Consider the following 20,644-nt stretch of genomic DNA (forward strand, 5'->3'; position numbering starts at 1 on the left):
ACAGCGGACTATGTTAAACATCACCACTATGATGTAAGTGGTCCAATCCAGCAGACAGAAAATTCCAAAACGTATTACTTAGTCTATTCAACAAATCAATAAACCTTTTTAAACAGGCGAGTGAACATAGTTGTACACTAAAGGATTTTTGAAATAAGGTTTTGCCTACAGTAGCAAGGAAATAATTTAAACATATTAATTTCAAAACTATATTTCTGAGATAACCATGAAGATGTAAGAGGGTGGATATTGGATAATATTAAAGAATAACTAAATTTTGTTATGTAAGGTAATAGTATTATAGTTGTCCATTTATTTTAATTTGAAAGGCGGAGTTACACAAAAAGAAGTAAAGACACACACACACACACACACAGAGATCTTCCATCCACTGGTTCACTCTGAAGCCAGGAGCCTGGATCACCTTCCAGATCTCTCAAGTGGGTTTATGAGCCCAAAACCCCAGGCTCCCCTCTGCTACCTTCCAACCCATTAGCAGGGAGCTGGATCAAAAGTGAGGCTGCTGGGACTTGAAATGGTACCCATGTGGAATGCTGGCATCCATGTGGGGTGCTGACTTAGTCTGCTCCTCTGTGGCACCATCCCACAGTTACGCTTTTTAACAATTTATTTATTTTTATTTGTAATTCAGAGTTGCACAGAGAGAAGAAGAGACAGGGAAGAATAGCAAGCAAAGCCATGATCTGGAGCTTCTTCTGGATGTCCCACAGAGTGCAGGGGCCCAGGCTCGAGTGCCATCTTCCACTGCTCTCCCAGGTACATTAGCAGGCAGCTGAATGGGAAGTGGAGCGACCAGGTCTACTACTGGAACCCATATGGGATTTTTAAATTTTGCTTTTAATGGCTATTTTTAAGGCAGATACTGACTGGAGAATTTACAGAAACAAAATGAATTGCTTTAAAATAACTTAGAAAAAAGTGAGGAGACAAATGAAGTTAAGAGTAAAATATTGGTAACTACTGAAGTTGGTTATAGTTTGAAAATGACAGCCTCTGGTTTTACTAGAGAAAATAACAAGCATTTGAAATTCTTCATAATGGAAAGTCTCAACACCTGAATTCTGTACTGTTCCCATGGACTTTGCATACGTTATTCCTTTTATCTAGAATGTACTTCCCACATGTCCCTATGTTCTGTTTTCCCTCCTTCAGGTTGTGGTTAAAGTGTTGTTTTCTACTAAATTCTTTCTCATTTGACAACCGAAACTTTGAGTACCCTACAGTAATAATTTTGGCACTTTTTACCATCTGTTTCCTGTTTTGTTCGATCCTTGCTTCCCCCTACAACAAGTCAAGTTCTGGGTGAGCAGGAAATTAGTATTCTATTTACTTGGATGTCTCCAGGATCCCAAAGAGTCTGTGGACCTCAAAAGGAGCTTAGTAAATACAGTATTACCCCAGGACCCAGGAACTCAATCAACTATTTTTTAAATTATGGTAATAATTTAAAGATATTTTCTCCTTGTCATATTCCCTTATCAACACAGTATTAACAACTATAATATAGCATTTGCATCATATAAAGGTTATAAAATACGTGAGTTACATGCAAATAGTATGCCATTTTATACTAGGCAATTGAGCATCTGTGGATTTGGCTATCCATGGGATCATAGAACTGATGACCCATAAATACAGAGGACTGGCAGCATTTATTGAATAAATGCAAAAATAGTTAAAACTTGGAAATATGCAGAAACATGGCTGCACATCCTTTCAAATTCAATGTGAAGTATTGCTATAGTTTCAGTATGGCTTTAAGGTGACCCTCAATGTTCATGAGTTGGAAGCCTGGTCTCAGAGCAGAGGTGCTAAGGTGGCAGAAGCTTGAAGAGGTGGAGTCCTAGTGTGAAGTAAGCAGAGCATGAGGCCTCCATCCTCAGAAGAGCTTGTCGTCAGCCTCTGCAGTTAGTTTCTGAGACAGTTGTTAGCACAACAGGCCTGGTCTCTTGCTCGCCTCTGGTTTTCTGTCTCGTCATATGATCTCTTCTGTATATATCACATTCTCCTGTAGCCACAAGGCCCTCACCAGTGCTGGTTCTATTCTCCTGTAGCCACAAGGCCCTCACCAGTGCTGGCTCTATAGTCTTAGATCTCCAAAATCTTGAGCTAAATATACCTCTATTCTTCATACATTTTCCAACATCAGATATTTGCTACAGCAAAAGAAAATGAGCTAAGAAAGGTATTGTTTGGCAAGTTTACCCAGGAATCATTTGATTACTTAATTGAATATATACACTTTTAAATTTACTATTAGTGAATAGTTCAAAGTTTAATGAAGTTAGATGGTAACTTATAGATCATATAAAATAGACATGCAAATAATTTCTGTGAAATGACCTACCGTGTTTCTTAGGAGTTTCTGAGGGTGTAGAAAGAGAATGTACTAGAACAAAAATATGTTCAGTGAAATAACTGCATAAAATTTCCACTGTTTCAAGAAAGATGAGGACGTCGAAGCATAGGAAACACATAGAACTCCTAACAGACATGGTCAGAAAAGATCTTCACCACAATACATTATAGTCAAAGGATCTCCAGTCAGACTGCAAGCCCGCTTCTCATCAGAAACCCTACAGGTTGGGAGAGAAGAGACAGCCATAGTCCAGGTACTAAAAGGAAAAAAACTGCAACCAAGAATACTGTACCCAGCAAAGCTTTCACTTATAATAAACCGAAACCAACAAAGACTTGTCACCACCTGCCCACCTTTACAAATAATACTTAGGAATATGATAAACACAGAAACAGGGAAAGGTAGACATATTAGCAAAGAATGTAACGGTAAAAATTTTCCCCTTCCCAAGATCACACGAAGACTGGCACTGTGAAGAAGTGTTCTCTCACTTCCCCCGGCCACAAAGTGGAAGGCAGAAACATTTCCCTCTCTCTTATCTTTTGCCTTCTGACCCACTCTACTCCCAAACAGGATCCACATGTATCTGTGACTTCCCCACCTTTTAAATAAACTTTTTCAAAACATACAGACTGGGTCAGTGGATCAAAAACCAAAAGCTACCTATTTGGAGCCTACAAGAAGCACATCTCATCAACAAAAATACACAACTGATGCAGGATTTAAATCAGGGATCTATAAAAGCTCAAAAAGTGCAATAACAAAACAGTCCAGTTAAGAAATGAGCAAAGAGCATGAGCAAGCATTTTTCAAAAGATGAAATTCAACAGACACATGAAACAAATGCTCAGCGTCATTAGCCACAGGGAAACACAAATAAAACCACACGGAGGTTTCCCTTCACCGAGTTAGAAGGGCTATCATTCAAAACCCAAAAAAATAATAAATGCTGGTGAGAATGTGTGATAAAAAGTTACTTGCATGTACTGCTGGTAGGAATGCAAATTAGTGTAACCACTATGGAAAACAGTATGGAGATTCCTCACAGATCTGAAACTAGATCTATCAGCTAGCCCAACCTCAGCTCTGGGATCTTACCCAAAGGAAATGCACTCCGCATATGAGAGAGTTCTCTGTATCGCCCCGCCCCCTTACTACATCTCAATCCTTGATAGTCAAGATTTAGAATCACTCCTTCTGTCCATCAAGAGATGACTGAATAAAGACAGTGTGATATGCACACGCACCTGTGGGGTGTGCACACTCGATGGAACACTACTCAGCGACAAGAAGACCGAAATCCTGCTTTTTGCAGCAAAATGGATGCAACTAGAAGGATGTGAATTTTTAAAAAGATTTATTTTATTTTTATTGCAAAATCAGATATTCAGAGAGAAGAAGACACAGAGAGGAAGATTTTTCATCTGATGATTCACTCCCCAAGTGGCAGCAATGGCCCAAGATGAGCCGATCTGAAGCCAGGAGCCAGGAGCCTCTTCCTGGTCTCCCACGCGGGTGCAGAGTCCCAAAGCTTTGGGCCGTGCTCAACTGCTTTCACAGGCAGGGAGCTGGATGAGAAGCAAGGCTGCCAGGGTTAAAACCAGCACCTATATGGGATCCCGGCTCATGCAAGGTGAAAATTTTAGCCACTAGGCAACCGCACAGGGCCCAATGGATGCAATTGTATTTAGTACTTTGTACTAAGCACTTTACTTCTACTTACACTACCAAAAACAAATGTATATTTTCCCTAATGTGTGGCAATTAATACATAATTTCTAAAATGTATAGGAATTTTAAAACGTCGTAACATTTTAAATTTACATTTTGGAAAATGATTTCAAATTTCTATCATGTGGCCAACTTGACTGTTGTTACAGTACTCACCAGCACTTGAAGCTCTGATTCTGCCAGGCAGAGTTATAGAACACACACCTAACCCCTGGCAACAAGCTGCTCTTCAGTCAGTGGGGGACACCTGACTGCCGGTGTGCACCCTGTGAAACTCCTTCAAGCTCAACAACCCCATACTCTCACAGCCTCTGTGCCAAGTTCCCACCCTGCCTCCCCATCACCACCCAGCATTGGGACCCACTCCCATTTGTCAGTCACTCTTTTAAATGGAAGATCCCAGAACCAAACACGCATGGAAAAAAGATGGCATGATCCTGGGTGGTGGAAAGAGTGTAACATACCTTCCTGCTTCAGATAACAAGCAACATGATTCTGACGCAGAATCACAAAAAACATCCTCTCTTAGAACAGTTCCCAGTAACTGATAGCATCACAACAGTGCACTGTGTGGAGTCTTGATGCTGCACCCAGGCTCACTCAGCTTGCTGTGACTGACCAACAGTGCCTTCCCTGGGCATAGTGTTAAGGGTGAAAGATATGAACTGCATCTTCCTGACCCAGCTGCACGAGGCAGACAGCATGTCCGACAACCACCAGCAGACTTGGCCTTCTGTAGCCTTACTTCAAAGGTGAACAGAAAGAGAAGCAATTGCTGCGTTCCCAGAAGTATCCCTTTGCCAGGGAGGGGGCTCAACACCAAATAGCAATTAAAATCCATTCAAGCCAGGTGGACTGGTAGAAAGGAAAAGCTGTTCCTTCTTTTTGAACAATGACTCCTGCATTTTTGTTCCATACTGGTCCCCCCAAATGGCAGAGCCAGCCTAAATGTGAGACAGTGCTTGATTCTGAAAATCTCATTGTAGATCCCAAGACTGTTGAGAAAGGATTGTAAGAATTATAAAAAATAGACTGAGTAGAGTTCCCAGTGCACTGTGGACAACCCACAAACCCTGATACCCAACATTTCCTTTTAAGCAATCTGACTTTTGGCAGTTGTTGAATCTAAGGATGCAAAGAGCCTTAGACAAAGATGAAAGGGGGAAACAGAAAAGACATGAGTACTCATTGTGATAAAGAGCAAACATCGAGAGCAGTGCTGTGGTGCTGTGGTAAGAAACCGGGTGGGATGATTACATCCTGTATTTGTGTCAGCTCAGGTCTCCGCTCCACTTCCGATCCAGCTCCGTGCAAAAGGACCAGTGAGGCATTGACGATGACAAAGTGCTTGAGTCCCTGCCGCCCACGTAGGAAGCTCAAGGTGGAGAGCCTGGCTGTTGCCTTGAGCCTGGCACAATTTTTGGTTGTTGCGGCCATTAGGAGAGTTAACCACTGGGTGGAGGATCTCTTTCTGTATGTTACTCTGCCGTTCAAATAAATAAGTCTTACCAAAGAAAAGAACAGAAAAAACGAAACTGAGAACAGCTTTTCAGGCTAACCACCACCACTGCCACTTCCCTCAGTTGTTAATTACAACACCAGAGCAGAGTCTGAGTGCGGTTTCAACAACAGATACCAGCAGTATGGGCATGACCTCAACGGCGGATAACCCTGACCTTTTTGAAAGCAAAACACTCAGCCAGAAAGTCTCCTCTTCGCTCTCCTCTTGTTCTCACACTCAGCCATCTCGCCCACTCCAGGCTTTTCCAGGTCATTCCTTCCAGAAGATTCTACTCCCATGATATTCTGGTAGCCTACAGGCCCCCAAATTTCATTTATTTGATTCTACTCCACGCTTCCTCCCACAAATAACACACCCCACAGTTCCTCTTCCCCATCTGTAACCACAGCAGCACCCAAATCCCCCACAGGACAAACCTGTTTTACCTCCCCCACTCACCTTTGCATTTCAGTCAAATACACCTACGACAGCCCAGAACACCCCAGAAGGAGATGGGGTTGAAGAAGGCTTGGTGATCACGGCACAAAGCCCTGAGAAAATACTTGGAACACACAGGACCCATGATCCAAAAAAGGATCTTGGCCTAACTGGGAGTCCTGCGGGTGAGCAGGTGGTTATTTCATCACCACAAAGAAAAACTCTACCGGAATTCTATTCTGAGCAGAATGGTCACTCTCACGTGTTCTTGTGTGCTGAGCAGGTCCAGGCTGTAGAGGGGCCACATGAGCCCAAACCTTCTCACCAGTGAGTTCTTCCCCAAGTTTCCGTCACCTTTAAAGAGTCTGCTCAGGTAGTGATGTTCCTTCACAGGAGCCATTATCTGCATGTCCCACCCCAGTTCCTGCTTCTTTCCACTGGATCACACACACTCCTCAGCACACCCTCATGTTGAAATTCTGTCTTCAAATAAAGATCTAATATTCTACTTTTTTAAAAAAAGATTACATAGCTATTTGGGGCCCAACTCAACAGCTCAATTGATGAATCCTCCTATTGCAAGAGCCAGGATCCAACATGGGTACCAGGTTGTGTCCTAGATGTTCTGTTTCCCATCCAGCTCCCAGCCTGTGGCCTGGGAAACCAGTAGAAGATGGCCCAAAGCCTTGGGACCCTGAACCCACATAAGAGAACCAGAAGGGGCTCCTGGCTCCTGGCTCTAGTTTAGCTCAGCTCTGGCTGGTGTGGCCATCTAGGGAGTGAAGCTGCAGATGGAAGATCTTTCTCTCTGTGTCTTCTTCTCTCTATAAATCTGCCTTTCCAATAAAAATAAATAAGACTTTCAGAAAAATATTTATGTAAATATTTGAAAAGGCGGAGCTATATAGAAAAGGGATTGGAATAGAGATGGAGAAATGTCTTCCATCTGCAGGTTCAACAGCCAGGGTAGGCTAGACTGAAACCAACAAATTCCATTTGATTTCCCATATGGTTGGGGGCGTCCAAAAACATGTATCACTATCTGCTGTTTTCTGAGTGCCTTGGCAGGGAGGTAGATCATAAGCAGAACAGCTGAGACTCGAACTGGTGCTCACATGGGATCCCAGCTTCACAGGTGGCAGCGGAGCTCGCTGCATCACAGCACTGGGTCCCAGTGCTCCTTCTCTGATAAAGTCCTGAGCCTGAAGCACCAGGTGAATGACGACTACTTCCTCTCAGGCATGATGCAGGCACCCGGTTCACACGCTCAGCAATTCACGTTTCTTTCCTTACAATCCAACCCTGCATTGCTCTGTGCCAAAGTTGGTGCCTCTGCTCCTACCACCTGTCTGTCTCGTGAGGCATGCTCCTGGAGAGCCATACCTGTATCTTCCTCCTCTGTGAGTCCTCCACACTAGCCCTAGCACCAAGCACATGATATTCCACAAATGCTTCAATTTTTTTGATCTTTTGCACTAATGAACTTTATTGGGCAAAGTTTAGTAAAATGCTAACATCATTAAAAATAAGAGTTATAAGGAAGTTAGAAATGGAGATTGGCACTTAAGAAATTTTGCTGGAAATTTTAGAAGAAAGAGAAAGAGAAAGAAATTGTGGCAGGAATCAGAAAAGATAGCTGACATGGGCAGACATGACCATGGGAAGGTTGGGTCAGTTGGGTGAGAGATTTTTTTCTCATTCTTTCTCTACTTAGGCAATATTCAACCAGCATGATGGACACTTGAGGGAGATCAGTTAAGCAAACTTACATGAAGAGCAATCTGCTAGACAACCAGGACACAGAGGTGAATACAACAGTCCCTCTCCTCTTGTCCCCAGTCTTTGCAGAGGCAGGCCTGAGCAGAGCTGCAAGAAGATACCAACCCCCAAAAGCCAGCAGTCTAGCTCACATCAGTTCTGCCATCCCTGACATCCCTGCCATCCATGCCAAGGGCTGGTCTTCACCAAGGTGAAAAGATTCTAGCAGCCTCCTTGGAGGCCCATCTTACTCCGAGTGCTGGTCCTCTAGTACCTCCAGCAGGCTCTCCACCAAGCCTCTGCCTCTACCCTGGTCCTGACCTGGTCCAGACACTGCAGACCCACCCATAGCCTGAGAGAGGCTGTCAGTGCTGATCAGCTGCAGAGACTTTGCCAAGTCTTGGCCATGTGACTGTCAGATCTCACGTGTCTAAGGCCTTCTTTGACAGAAGGGAGCTCCTGTGTGTGACCAGGACACAAAACAGCCAGGGCTGATTGGTTCCAGGATGATACGCTTTTGCTACTTCTGAGGGAACTCCAAAAGGCTTCACTTGGGGATTAGCATTGTGGCATAATGGGCAGAGACACTGCCTGCTACCTGGCTGTTCCAGTTCCAATCCAGCTCCCTGGTAATACACCTGGGAAAGCACTGAAGAATGTCTCATGGGCTTGGTTCCTGCCACCTGCGTGGGAGACCAAGATAGAGTGCCAGGTTTCTGGCTTTGGCCTAGAATGGCCTAGCTTTTGTGACTATTTGGTAAGTGAACCAAACGATGGAAAATCTCTCTCTCTCTCTCCCTCTCTCTCTCTCTGGCTCTGTTTTTCAAATAAGATAGCCCTAAAGTAAGTTCCCATTTTATAACAAAAGAAAATATGTGCTTGCTTCACCCAGAAGACTGGCAGAAAATGAATTTTGTGAGAGTAAGAGGTTGTTGGGAAAGAAACAGGTCAGGAATATAAAATTCTATAACCTATAGAATATATATCAACAAATTCTGCACCAAAAGAAAATTTAACACTGGATGGGCTGCAAACAAAAATTGATGGAGTTGGGAATAATGGTATTGTAAAATTCATGATATAATTTAGAACATATCTCCTTATATAATAATGATTTAGCTCAAGCAAATATTTAATGCATATTATATTCTAGGCAGTAGTCTAGATCCTCAAAATATAAAATTGAACAAAGGTTCCTAGATTTAATGTGTTTTTATTCCAAAAAACCTGAATTAGAATTTCCCATTTTTGAAATCTAGCCATTTAAGGTAGAAGAAAATGGGGGAGGATTGGAGCTGTGAAACAGTGAGTGAAGGCATTGCCTGTAGCACCTGCATGTTTAATGGGTACCTGAGTCCAGATGCTCCACTTCTGATCCAGCTCCCTGCTAAAGCAGTGGAACATGATCCAAGTTAGTGCGTCCCTGTTACTCAGGAGCGAGACCCAAAAGAAGCTTTGATTCCTGGCTTTGGCCTGGCAGATGGAAGATATATTCTCTCTCTCTCTCTCTCTCTCTTTCTGTCTCTCTCTCTCTCTCTCTCGCACACACACACAGCCTTTTAAATATATGGACTAAATAAGTTTTTTTCTTAAAAAGTAATAACATGGGCCAGCAGATATAACCAAGAAATAGAAAGGGGCAGAAGAAAATACTAACAAAAATGCTCACATAACCATATATGAAGGGCTGATGCTGTTCAGGGATTGTTAGTCACTGCCTCCATCAAGGCATGGAGTCAGTCCCTACTCCTCTTGAATGTGGCTGGCCTGGGAACTGTGAGAAGCCACAGAATAGGTGGCAGTAAAGCAAGGCCAGTGCTGGTTCTAGAGCAGAAAGAGGCCTGCCTTGGCCCATTCCTGACAGTCCAGGGACTCTGAAGGAAATCCGCTGCACCAGAGAGAGATAGTGAGGGGAGATCACTCAGAGGAGGAGAGGCCCTGAGACTACAGAGGGTGGTCTGACCAGCTGAGTCGAGCCCAGGAACCAGTCCCGCTAAATGAGACACCTGAGATGCTGCAGCTAACTCGCTTCCCCCGAAGGACTGCAACCCTAGCCAACATCCTGTGGCACAGGCCATCCACCTGATCCCAGCCATCCCACAGAATCAATCACAACAAATAAATACTTGATGCCCTGAGTCACTAAACCTTAATGCAGTCATTTCTGATGCTGCAGTTGTTAGCCTAATGACAAAATGACACCTGGAAATAAGGTACTATGTGACAGAATCTCAAAACACCTAAGTAATGATGAATTTTGTGTGGACTTGTCTACATCACTGCACCCAGATATTCAATCAAACTCATCTATTTGGTGTTCACAAGGTTTTGTCAGATAAGGTAAGCATTCTAATCAACAGAGTTAGTGTAAAACACTCTACCTTCCAGGACATGAGTGAGCCTCATCTAAGCACCTGACTGCACTAAGAAATAAAAAGATTTTTCAGGCACGAGAAAGGGAAACCTGTCAGAGACACCTTTGAACTCAAGCTACAATGTGAGCACTTTCCTGGGTTTGCAGGCTGCTGCTCCAGCATGAAGACCTTCTAATTACCAGCCTACACAATGGTGTAAGCCAGTCCTTAAAATCTATTCATTATGATGTATAATATTACACTATGTTACACCATTTCTCCAGAGACTTTGACTGCTCCACTGCATTCCTAGCATGAGGGTGGCAGACAGATGAAGGTAGATCTCAAGGACCTTCTCCTTTGCTAGAGGCCAAAGAGACGAGCAGGAAGCTGTTAGTGGAGATGTATAGAAAATGGCTTCACAGCAATGATGAAACCCAGAATACCACCAGCAGCAGGTACACTGGGTCAAGATTTGAGGGACATGGCTAGAGAATAGTGTGCGTGTGCGTGTGTGTGAGAGAGATAGAGAGAGAGAGAGAGGGAGAGAAAGAGAGAATATTATTTAAACTATATCATGGACTCACCAACCCGCCCCCCCAAATCAGCAACTCCTTAGAAATGACCCAGTATCTGCACTAGAAAATCCCAGAGAAAGATGTCAATGGCCAAGAAACAAACACAAGGGAGTTAGACTCAGGGGTGATGAGCAACAATCACATGAGTCACATTTCTTATAACTAACCATTGAAGACATTCAGCAGGAAATAGACTGCAGGAGAGCTTGGCCTTCCACAGAGCGGCGTGATGGCACAGCTCAGACGGCGCGGCTCTCTTGGAGGGAATTCGGAAGTATCTAAATTCACAACACGCACAATTCTCTTTGGGCCCAGCAATTCCATCCCCAGAAGTCTATCCTAAAGCTGCACTCTGGATGCACCCAAAAGTGTAGGAACGAAGATGTTCCTTGCAGCATGTGGCTCCCGAGTGCCACGAGACCTTCAGGAATGCGGGAACTTCCTGTAGCACCAATAGAACACTACCTGAAACACAACAGAAGCTCAGAAAACATTTGCTAAATGAACAAAAAGGACTAAAAAATGGGAAACAAACTAATTTTCTGTCTACTGGACATAGTTACTTCTACCCTGTAACATCCTATCTGGAATTTTCTGTCTCTAAAAGAGGAGTTAGATCTGTATGTGCTGACTTGAAAGCCCTCCAAGACCACGTGGCGTGTGAACAAGCGAATACTAGCGGAAAACAAGAGTCCATGTCGGTTCCCTCACTGGAGGCCTGAAGGCCACACTGTGATACAAAAACGACAATCAGACCATCACTTTAGATGGTCCGCTTTCTTCTGGGTTTATTACAGCGGAAAATGCTCTGTGATTTTGTACTTCTAAAACAAGAAAATAAGCTAACATTGTGAATACTGCTTGTTATAGCAACAGGATTATGCCTTTTAACCCTCAGACTGTCTCCGGGTGGCAGATACAGTGCACTTCAGAGTACTGGGGATGAAGAAAAAAGTGACTTTCCTAGTGGTTCACACTTGACCCCCAGGTTCACACTCTTGAGCCGGCGGTGACACATGCTCTGGTACACAGCCAGCAGGCTCAGCGTACTGAGTGTTGGCAGTGCCCGCTGGACAAGCCCACATACTCCATGGTCACTCTACCTATGGGATGGTAAAGGCAGCATGGTTGGGTGGCTCAACATTTCAGTTTCTGGGGCCAAATTCCGGACAATTCACTCAAACCCCATACCTTTATTTGCTTATCTATAAAAAAGATTCCGAGAGTAACAACCCCGCAGGGTTACAAAAGGCCTAAAAGAACTGCTAGGCTTCAATAGGAAGCATCACATTGTTATATATGCAAAACATGTGTGCACACGCGATCATAGAAATGTCTGAATGTTTCACCGAAATGCTAACAGTCTATACCTTCCTAATTTGTTAACTGGAATAATGATCTAAATAGACACAATTTAATTTGTTGAGCAGATACAGCAAATACCTCTGAATATGTTGAAAAAGTGCACACACATCACACCATGGCCGTTTAATATGCAGGGGGCAACCCCACAAACACCACATCAATAATCATATGCTAACTTAATCCGCAGCGTGAACTCAGCTGAAAGTGACTGAGTAGCAACCAAAGCAACTTTTAAAAATATAAAATAAAGGTGAAAATAAATAAAAGACACCCCGCAGCCATTTCAGACGGAATTCCAGTCGCTTTGTTTAATTAATTCATTAAAGTGCAGACTGTTCAATACTCCCTAGATGAACCTACCAGTGAAAGTCCTGGAATTCCTGCCCAAGAGCTGTTTGCAAACTTGACCTCAGGCGCCTTTGTCAGAACGCCCCGCTCTCACTTCCTCCCCAGCGGCCACTTCCGCGCCTCTGAGGGAGTCGCGGTGCTAACGGGAATTGGACGGGAAATAACGCGATGTCCAATGCCGAGCGTGGACTGCAGGAGCGCCTGCCCCACTTGGTTACTTTACCCACATTTCAACTGAAAACTAGCTTTCTGATGAAACCAAACCCTGGGAATGCAATAAAGAGAGCGGTGGTGAGGGTAGAATTTCTACGGATGTCCGCATTTCAGCGCAGGCAAGATTGGGGTGCGATTTTGTAGAAGCCAACAAAGCGCCTGTCAGCTGCAAGTCCACACGGTTGCTAACCCAGTGTCGCCTGTATCCGTCTTGGGACACTTCCCCGGCGGAGACAAAGGACAGAAACTCCCTTGCAAAACTGAACAAGTCAAGTCAGCGACGCCCCTGCACCAGCCAGTCGGTTTCCACCCAGCAGTTAGTCGGGCTGAGAAGCCTCTGCGAAGAGCGCTGGGCGCCTACCCTGGATGCTCTTACCCGAGTGCGCCGAACCCAACACTCGCGCTGCTTAGCAGCGCTCAGGGCGCAGTGGAGAACGCTAGGTTTTGGGCAATCCAGACTGCTGCCTGCGCAAAGTGCCCAGAGGGATGCGCGTGCGGGGGTGCACAGCGACAGCAGTGCGCGGCGGATCCCAGGGGAGAGAACAACCCAAGTGCCCAGAGGTGCTCAGTGAGCAGGGCGCCCAGCAGCGCTCCTTCATAGACAGCTTACTTTAGCTCAGGCCGCGCAATTCGAGTGAGGCTGAGGCAGCGCCCCAGAATGATCCCCGAGACGTAGTCGGTGCTGTCCGAGGACCTCTGGGCCAGGACCAGGACTCCGATCCCGATGGCCATGATGAAGGTTATCACCAGGAGACAGACAATGAGGACAACGTAGACTCGCCGAGAGGTCCCGCCGCGCGGTCTGTCCTCCGACGCCGACGCGGGACTGAATTCGTAGTCCGGCATCGCGCGGGATGCGGCTGCTGTTGCTTCAAGCAGGAGCGGAGGGCACCAGACTGGGCTAGGAAGGAACCGAGGGAGCGCTGACCCGGTTCTTCAACCGCACGGTTCCTTTCTCTTTTGCTTTGCTCTGACTCTCCGCTTCCCTTCCCCACCCCTAGCCCCCTGCTGCAAACTTCCTTGGGTGGCCGGACTCGATAAGGCACTTGGGAGATTACAAAAGCAACTCACACCCCAACTCCTGAGTGGCTGAAGGAAGCAAGCCTCCCTCACTGTCTGTCCCCTCAAGTGCAGTGCGTCCTGCTGCCACTGGACATTCTCTTTATCAACCCTGTGCTCTAGGTAGAAATGGTTTTTGGAAAGTTTAAGGACCGACCTCCCACCTGTGTCCCCACATCTACACATTATCAACTGCCTGTGAAAGAATGTGCCACCTGCACCTCTTAGTTTCCACGATGTCTAACCAGCCACCTTGGGAGACTCAAGAGGCATTCAGCAGCTAAACTTTAACATAGGACAAGTTACTCAACCTCTCTAAACTTCATCAACTCTGATGGGCAGGTGGAGGCATCAACCTTCTTCCCCAGGAAGTTAGGAGGGCTGGGTCCATGTTTACCACGTGTTCAGTGTGTGCAGCGTGCTGACTAGGCCTCGGCTGCTCTCAGTGATGGCAACCCACCATACCCCACTGCAGCGTTCCTGGACTGCACTTGAACAACATCCACTGACCTCTAGGTGAGGTTCAGTGAGAAACCCGATGGCTTTTCTTGTCTGTGCTTTCCTGACACCTGTGACATCTCAGCAGAGACTGTCACATGAAAGAGCAAATGGGACTTCCTCGTGGCAAATGTGTTCTGGGAAGAGGAAAGAGACATAGAGGTAGCAGCGCAGCCAAGTTCTTGGTCCGTTCCAGGGCAGGCTGTGGCAGCTGGGCTGCACAGTTGTCAGGGAGAGGAGATTGCTTGTGTGCCTAGCAGGAGTCCAGATCTGCTACAGCTCCAAGAACAGAATAACTCATCCATTGTTAACCCATTCAAGGTCCCTGTGTGACTTTATCTGACATGACTTCTTAAGGACACAATCCAGCTTTCTCCTTCAGAATGGATTTTAGGAAATAAGGATGAAAAGATGGAGACCAGCTATGATAACTTTGGCCAGGAGAGTAGAGACAAAGGGAGCAAAGAAAAGATTCCCAGGAGCTCCCACATGGGTCAGATAGAGGCGTGAACTGCAGCCAGGGAAGTGGGAAGCATGGCCTCTAGACAAGAAGGAGGGCAACGTGACATGAGGAATCAGTCTAGAGCAATGAGACAGCACTTGCTCAAAGTACATGCAAAAGAAGAAATGTATTGGTCAGGTGATGGGTATTTTATGTGAATAAAGAGGTTTTTCTGTCCAAACAGCAAGAGAAACCAAGTCATGGGTTGAAGACATTGAGTACTCAAGGGATATTGTTTCATCCTGAGATAAGATCTCCAAATCTTTGCTGGGTAAGGCATGACCCAGTAGGCAGGCCACCAGTGGTCCTGCAGCAGGTGGCCTGTCCCAGCAGAAGGCTCACAGGTGGGTGAGAAGAAAGGCTCAGGGGGTGGCAGGTCAGTGGTTTTGGTGACAACTGCGGATTCTCTTTTAAAAAGAGATTTGTTTATTTATTTTTATTAGAAAGGCAAATGCACAGAGAGGAGAGAGAGGAAAAGATCTTCCTTCCACTGGTTCACTCCCCAAGAGGCTGTCATCAGCAGGAGCTGAGCCACTCTGCAGCCAGGAGCCAAGAGCTTCTTCCAGCTCTCCCATGTGGGTGCAGGGTCCCAAAGCTTTGGGCTGTCCTCAGCTGCTTTCCCAGGCCACAAGCAGGGAGCTGGATGGGAAGTGGAGAAGGCAGGATAGGAGCCAGCACCCATATTGAATGCTGGCGCATGCAAGGAAGGATTTGAGTCACTAGAGTATCACGCTGGGCCCCAGTGCAATTCTTTAACTTCTCTCCTTCCCATTATAGTGAGTGAAAGAACAGTGGGTGATTTTACAATGCACGAGTTTCACTTACTCATTAAACAAATAGAAACAAATTTGTATAGTAGATTTGGGCAACACAAATAAATGTAATCGACACATAAATCACCATATCTCCAAATTGTAGAAAAATTTTTTCCCATTTTTTTACATTCATTTTTCATTTCATTTTTCAATTTTGTATAAGACTGTCAAAAATTAACAATATCCGGGCCACAAAACAAATTCCAACAAATTTCTGATGATTGAAATTACACTAAGGTATGAGTGGAAAATTGAAAACAAATAAAAAAAAACACTCAGAAAAAAAATCCAGTCATGCAGTTCTAAATAATGAATAAAGTGGAACTAAAATGAATTTTAGACAATGTTCTGAAATACCAGAACCTATGGAATTGTATGATAAAATAAATTTTAAAATCCATTAAAGCTTAAAAAAGGAAACTTCACATAGCGTTCTTCAGTCACTGAACTCACAACATCTTCTTCTGATCCCTTTTAAATGAAATGAGAGGGAAGGTTGTCCTCCGCAAGGGGCTGGTCTGTTGATACAGGTGGCAGGAGACCGGCAGGGCAGGTGGGCTGGGCAAAGGGAGCAATCTAAGCATGTCACTGAGTGAGCACGAGTTTCAAGTGAGGCTGGTCAAAGAGTTTGCCCAGCTATTCTCCCTTAGAAAGGAGTGCAACAGTAGGCAGGAGTTGGATTTGTCAATGTTGGAAGATGTTAAGTGTACTCTTACCCTGTGCAGGCTGTAACAAAGTCCCATGAACTAGCTTAGAATATATGGCTTTGTACATCTGGAGGCCAGAAGGCAAGACCAAGGTGTTAGCCTGGTTGATTTCTCCTGAATGCTCTGTTCCAGGTATGTCTTCTCCCTGTCTTCTCCCAGTGTCTTCCCTTATCCTTCCCTCTACTCCTTGGTACGAAAATCCCACACTTTGGATCAACATGCCTGTCATAAGCCTACCTTAACAGCTTCATTTCAGTTTGCCACTCTAAAGGTCATTTCTCTATCTCCAAACACAAGGCACTATCTTAGGTCCCAGAGCTTAGGGCCTCAAAGCATATGGATCTGGCAGGGGTAGGGCTGGGGGTGGGGGTGGGACACACCATTCAGTTCTTAACACTGGGTAAGTACAGTGCAGGGGGAAAAAAATCAAGTGAGCGGAAATCTGCAGCGGTGATTGGATCTTGATAATGGTCCAAGATACCCACAGCCCATAGAGAGTGATAAGAGTGAGAGACAGTGAGAGATGAGAGAGTTAGGAGAGAGCTCAGGTCTGCAGGTCCTGTCTAGGCCAGAGGGTTGTTGGGGAGTGCAGGTATCTTCACCTGAGTGGCTTCCTAGGCAATGCAGATTCACCCTGTCCAGAACTCAGTTGTTCATCTTCCTCCTTCAGAACGATTTCTCTCCTCTCTATTTCTCTGTGTGTGTGTGTGTGTGTATTTATTTGCATATATATTTGAAAGAGGGAAGGAGCAAGATCAATCTTCTAAACAAACACATTAGCCAAGCCAAAGCCAGGAGCCAGGAGCCAGGAGCCAGGAATTCTCCGACATCTCCCACGTGGGGAGCATGGACCCTCATACTGAGTCAAAGGCACGAACTGGATCCCAGGCATTCCAATATGAAACGTGGGCATCCCAAACAGTGGCCTCATCTGCTGTACCATAATGTCTGTCCCGGCTCCTTTACTGACCTTTTACAGTTCCATGAATAAGTGTCAGTATCCCCTAAGCTGCTGTTAAGCCGGAAACCTCCAGTCCTCAGCGGTTCGTCCCTCTCCCACATTCCCACACGGAAGTTGGATCTTATTTGTCACCATTTTTTTTTCTTTGTGCTATCACCAACTGAGTCCAAGAGAAATCTACCCTATCTTGACCAGAAAGAGCTTCCTGACACTGCTCCCAAACCCTCTCTCGCCCCTCCTCCATTTGTGTTCTGCACCATAGGAAAAGGAACGATTTTCATTGCCAGTATCCTTTTTGAAGATGTAACTCTTTTAACACATAATTCTGATCTCATGGCTTTGTGGATAATGTCAGCCCCTGCCTCTACTGACAGCTTTGCTCCCACTTCCCGTGACACTGCAGTCGCACCATCGCTCTCTGGGGCCCCTTCTGGGTCCGCGTACAAACCATGTTCATCGTGATAGCTCTAATGTACCTTTCAGGTTTCCACTTCAGTGCAGCTTCCTACGGAAGCCACTTCAAAACTGGGGCAGATTCCCAGGTTGCACACGTTCCTGTGGGTCTCCAGGGACAGTCCAGATCCTAGAGGTTCTAGACAGGACCACCTGATCCCGAAAGGCACCCTCGGAGAATTTCTTCTAGGTGCTCTCTCCCCCAAGCACTTGAAGTCAGAAGACAGCAATGACATTTCCAGTTTCCCTTCTTTCAGTGTGCTAGGTCTCAGGTTCTGTAAATGCTGCTTTAACAGAAAAGAGACTCAACAGCCAGAACATGATTTCTGGCATTCCCTACCCCACCTTTGCTGAGAAGTACAGAATTAGATTCACAGGGTTGTTCTCAAAAATCCCCTGCCTAAGCAATGAGGAATTGAAAAAGTTTGGTTTTCCTCAGGATTTGCTGGCTAATGTCTGACCTTTCTTTGTCCCAAGCCTTTTCTCACCATTGTCCTGGGAAGACCTTCATGTCAGCTGCAGCGCAAGCTTCAGTTGTGCTAAAAGATTTTCACACTTCTTCCTGACTTGTAAAATGAAAACCTCTGAGATCTTATCCAAAATCACCCGCTTTGAACAACGTATTTAAAAAAAAGCAGAGCAAATACGCATGATAAGTCAATAGGCCAAAATGCTTTGTGCAGACAATGGTTTGTCGTCCTTCTTTGAACATCCTTCTTACTGTATGAATGAATAGGCAGCTTATGTACACACATACACACACCCCTCATATTGAGAGAGAAGATCTTCCCATATCAGTACATATTGCTGCAGCTAATTCTTTTCAATGGCCTCAGTGGCTTCCTCATGATGAATTGAAACAGGCCCATATCAAGGGACAGGTTGCTTATCCCCTCCCTTGTAACTGTATTATATGATGGAATAAATACCGCATGCTTTTCACACATCCAAGTACGTACAATCTCCAGAAGGTAAACTTTCTGGGTCAAAGCACAGGAGCATTTAAAATTTAGAACAACTAAGAAAATAGAATGGAACAAAATTTAGAAAGATCTTCCCACTGAAGAAGTCAGCACCAGCTGGCATGCATACCACCCGTATATGAGGATGTGTAATTCTCAACTTTCCCAAAGGCCAGGAACCTTTGCTTTGTCACTGCCCATCACTGGCAGTGCCTCTGAGGACAGCCAGATGTTAGTTCTTCTTTCTGGTAAATGCAACAAATACATGAAAAATGAATGTTAAAGGACTCTGGAAACCACTTCTGTTAAGTCACCTGATTAGTGAACACTGTTTTCATTTTATCCTCCCGCCAGTAAAACGCACAGCCACAAACATGAGGCACTGTGACATATTCTTGCATAGACCATAGTTATCCAAAAAGTACTCCTCCTGCCACACTGTATTTCATTTTTTTTAAGATTTATTTATTTTTATTACAAAGTCAGATATACAGAGAGCCTGAGAGACAGAGAGGAAGATCTTTCATCCAATGATTCACTCCCCAAATGACCGCAACGGCCGGTACTGTGCCAATCCGAAGCCAGGAGCTGGAACCTCTTCCGGGTCTCCCACACAGGTGCAGGGTCCCAAAGCTTTGGGCCGTCCTCGACTGCTTTCCCAGGCCACAAACAGGGAGCTGGATGGGAAGTGGAGCTGCCAGGATTAGAACCGGCGCCCATATGGGATCCCGGCACGTTCAAGGCGAGGACTTTAGCCGCTAGGCCATGCCGCCGGGCATATTTCTGTGGTGTGATTTGGAGTCAGACACCTCCATTTCTAAATTTCAAATGTCTTCCTGTAAAAGGAATAAATGCAATGTCTACTCATCAAATCATAACAAGAACTGAGATAATAATCCCATCTAATACAAACTAAACACTCGACACGTGGTAATAGTGATGCTATGACTTATTTTGCACAGAGGTACAATATACTGATGCTGGAGAAATCACATTCTAAATTGAACATTTGCCTTCTGTTTGAGTTGCTTGTTAGGATACAGATATCCCATTGGAGGACCTGGTCCCAACTCCTAACTCGAGTTTCTTGCCCTGGGAGTTAGTGGTGATAGCCCAGATTACTGGTTTCCTGTCACCCACATGGGAGACCTGGCTTGAGTTCCTAGGCTTCTGGCTTCATTAGCTGTTGTAGGCATTTTTAAAAGATTCATTTTATTTTCATTTGAAAGGCAGGGTTCAAAAGAGAAGAAGAGACAAGGAGATTTTCTGTCTGCTAAGTGAGGAGCCAGGAGTTTCTTCCGGATGTCCCACATAGATGCAGGGGCCCCAAAATCTGAGCTGTTCTCTGCTGCTTTCCCAGGCCCTAGGTGGGGTGTTGGATCCGAAGTAGAACAGCTGGGACATGAACCAGTGCCTATTTGGGTGCTGGTACCACAGGCAGAGGATTAGCTCACTCTGCCACGGCCCCGGCCCTGTTGTAGGCATTTGAGGAATGAATTAATAAGTGGGTGTGCACTCTCTCTCTCTCTCTCTCTCTTTACTCTCTCTTTCTCAGCTTTGCAAATATAGCAAAATAATTTTCTTTAAATAGCATATTCTGGCATCCACTTATCCAGGAACTATTAGTGACTTGCCACGTGCTATACACTAGGTCAGTAGCTCAGGGCAGATATAAACCGGCCTGGAGTAACCTCTGCCATAGGACAGTTAAGGGCACAGGCTTTGGGGTCACATGCTACTGGGAAGGCTTTTCCATTTGAGAAAATCACAAATCACACTCTTTTTTTTCCTAAATAACAACTTCCTCTTTGATAGGACAAACTTAAAAATATCTGCAAATTTCATCTTGTAAGGATGGAATAAGGTAATGTAGCCACAGATCTGTGTAAATGGTACAGGCAGGAGGATTGCAGTGAGTCAGAGGAGCCTTGCTCCTGGCTTTGAGAAGGCAATGGCAGTACACCAGGTTGCTAAAGGGCAAGCAAGGTTTGGGACAGGTTTGGGGAGACAGGCATGCAAAT

The 20,644-nt window shown here is 45.1% G+C and overlaps 1 protein-coding gene across 1 annotated transcript in view; it reads right to left on the reverse strand.

The window, feature by feature from the left end:
- CD38 (CD38 molecule) overlaps positions 1–13,779 on the reverse strand; it is a 36,147-nt gene extending 22,368 nt beyond the window's left edge. Inside the window, exon 1 of the mRNA XM_004579347.4 lies at positions 13,277–13,779. Coding sequence (XP_004579404.2) covers positions 13,277–13,512 — 236 coding nt within the window. The 5' untranslated portion in view covers positions 13,513–13,779. The remainder of the gene's footprint in view (positions 1–13,276) is intronic.
- Between the last annotated feature and the right edge of the window lie 6,865 nt (positions 13,780–20,644).

Source organism: Ochotona princeps, chromosome 11, assembly GCF_030435755.1.
Source record: "Ochotona princeps isolate mOchPri1 chromosome 11, mOchPri1.hap1, whole genome shotgun sequence".
NCBI classification, from domain to species: Eukaryota; Metazoa; Chordata; class Mammalia; order Lagomorpha; family Ochotonidae; genus Ochotona; species Ochotona princeps.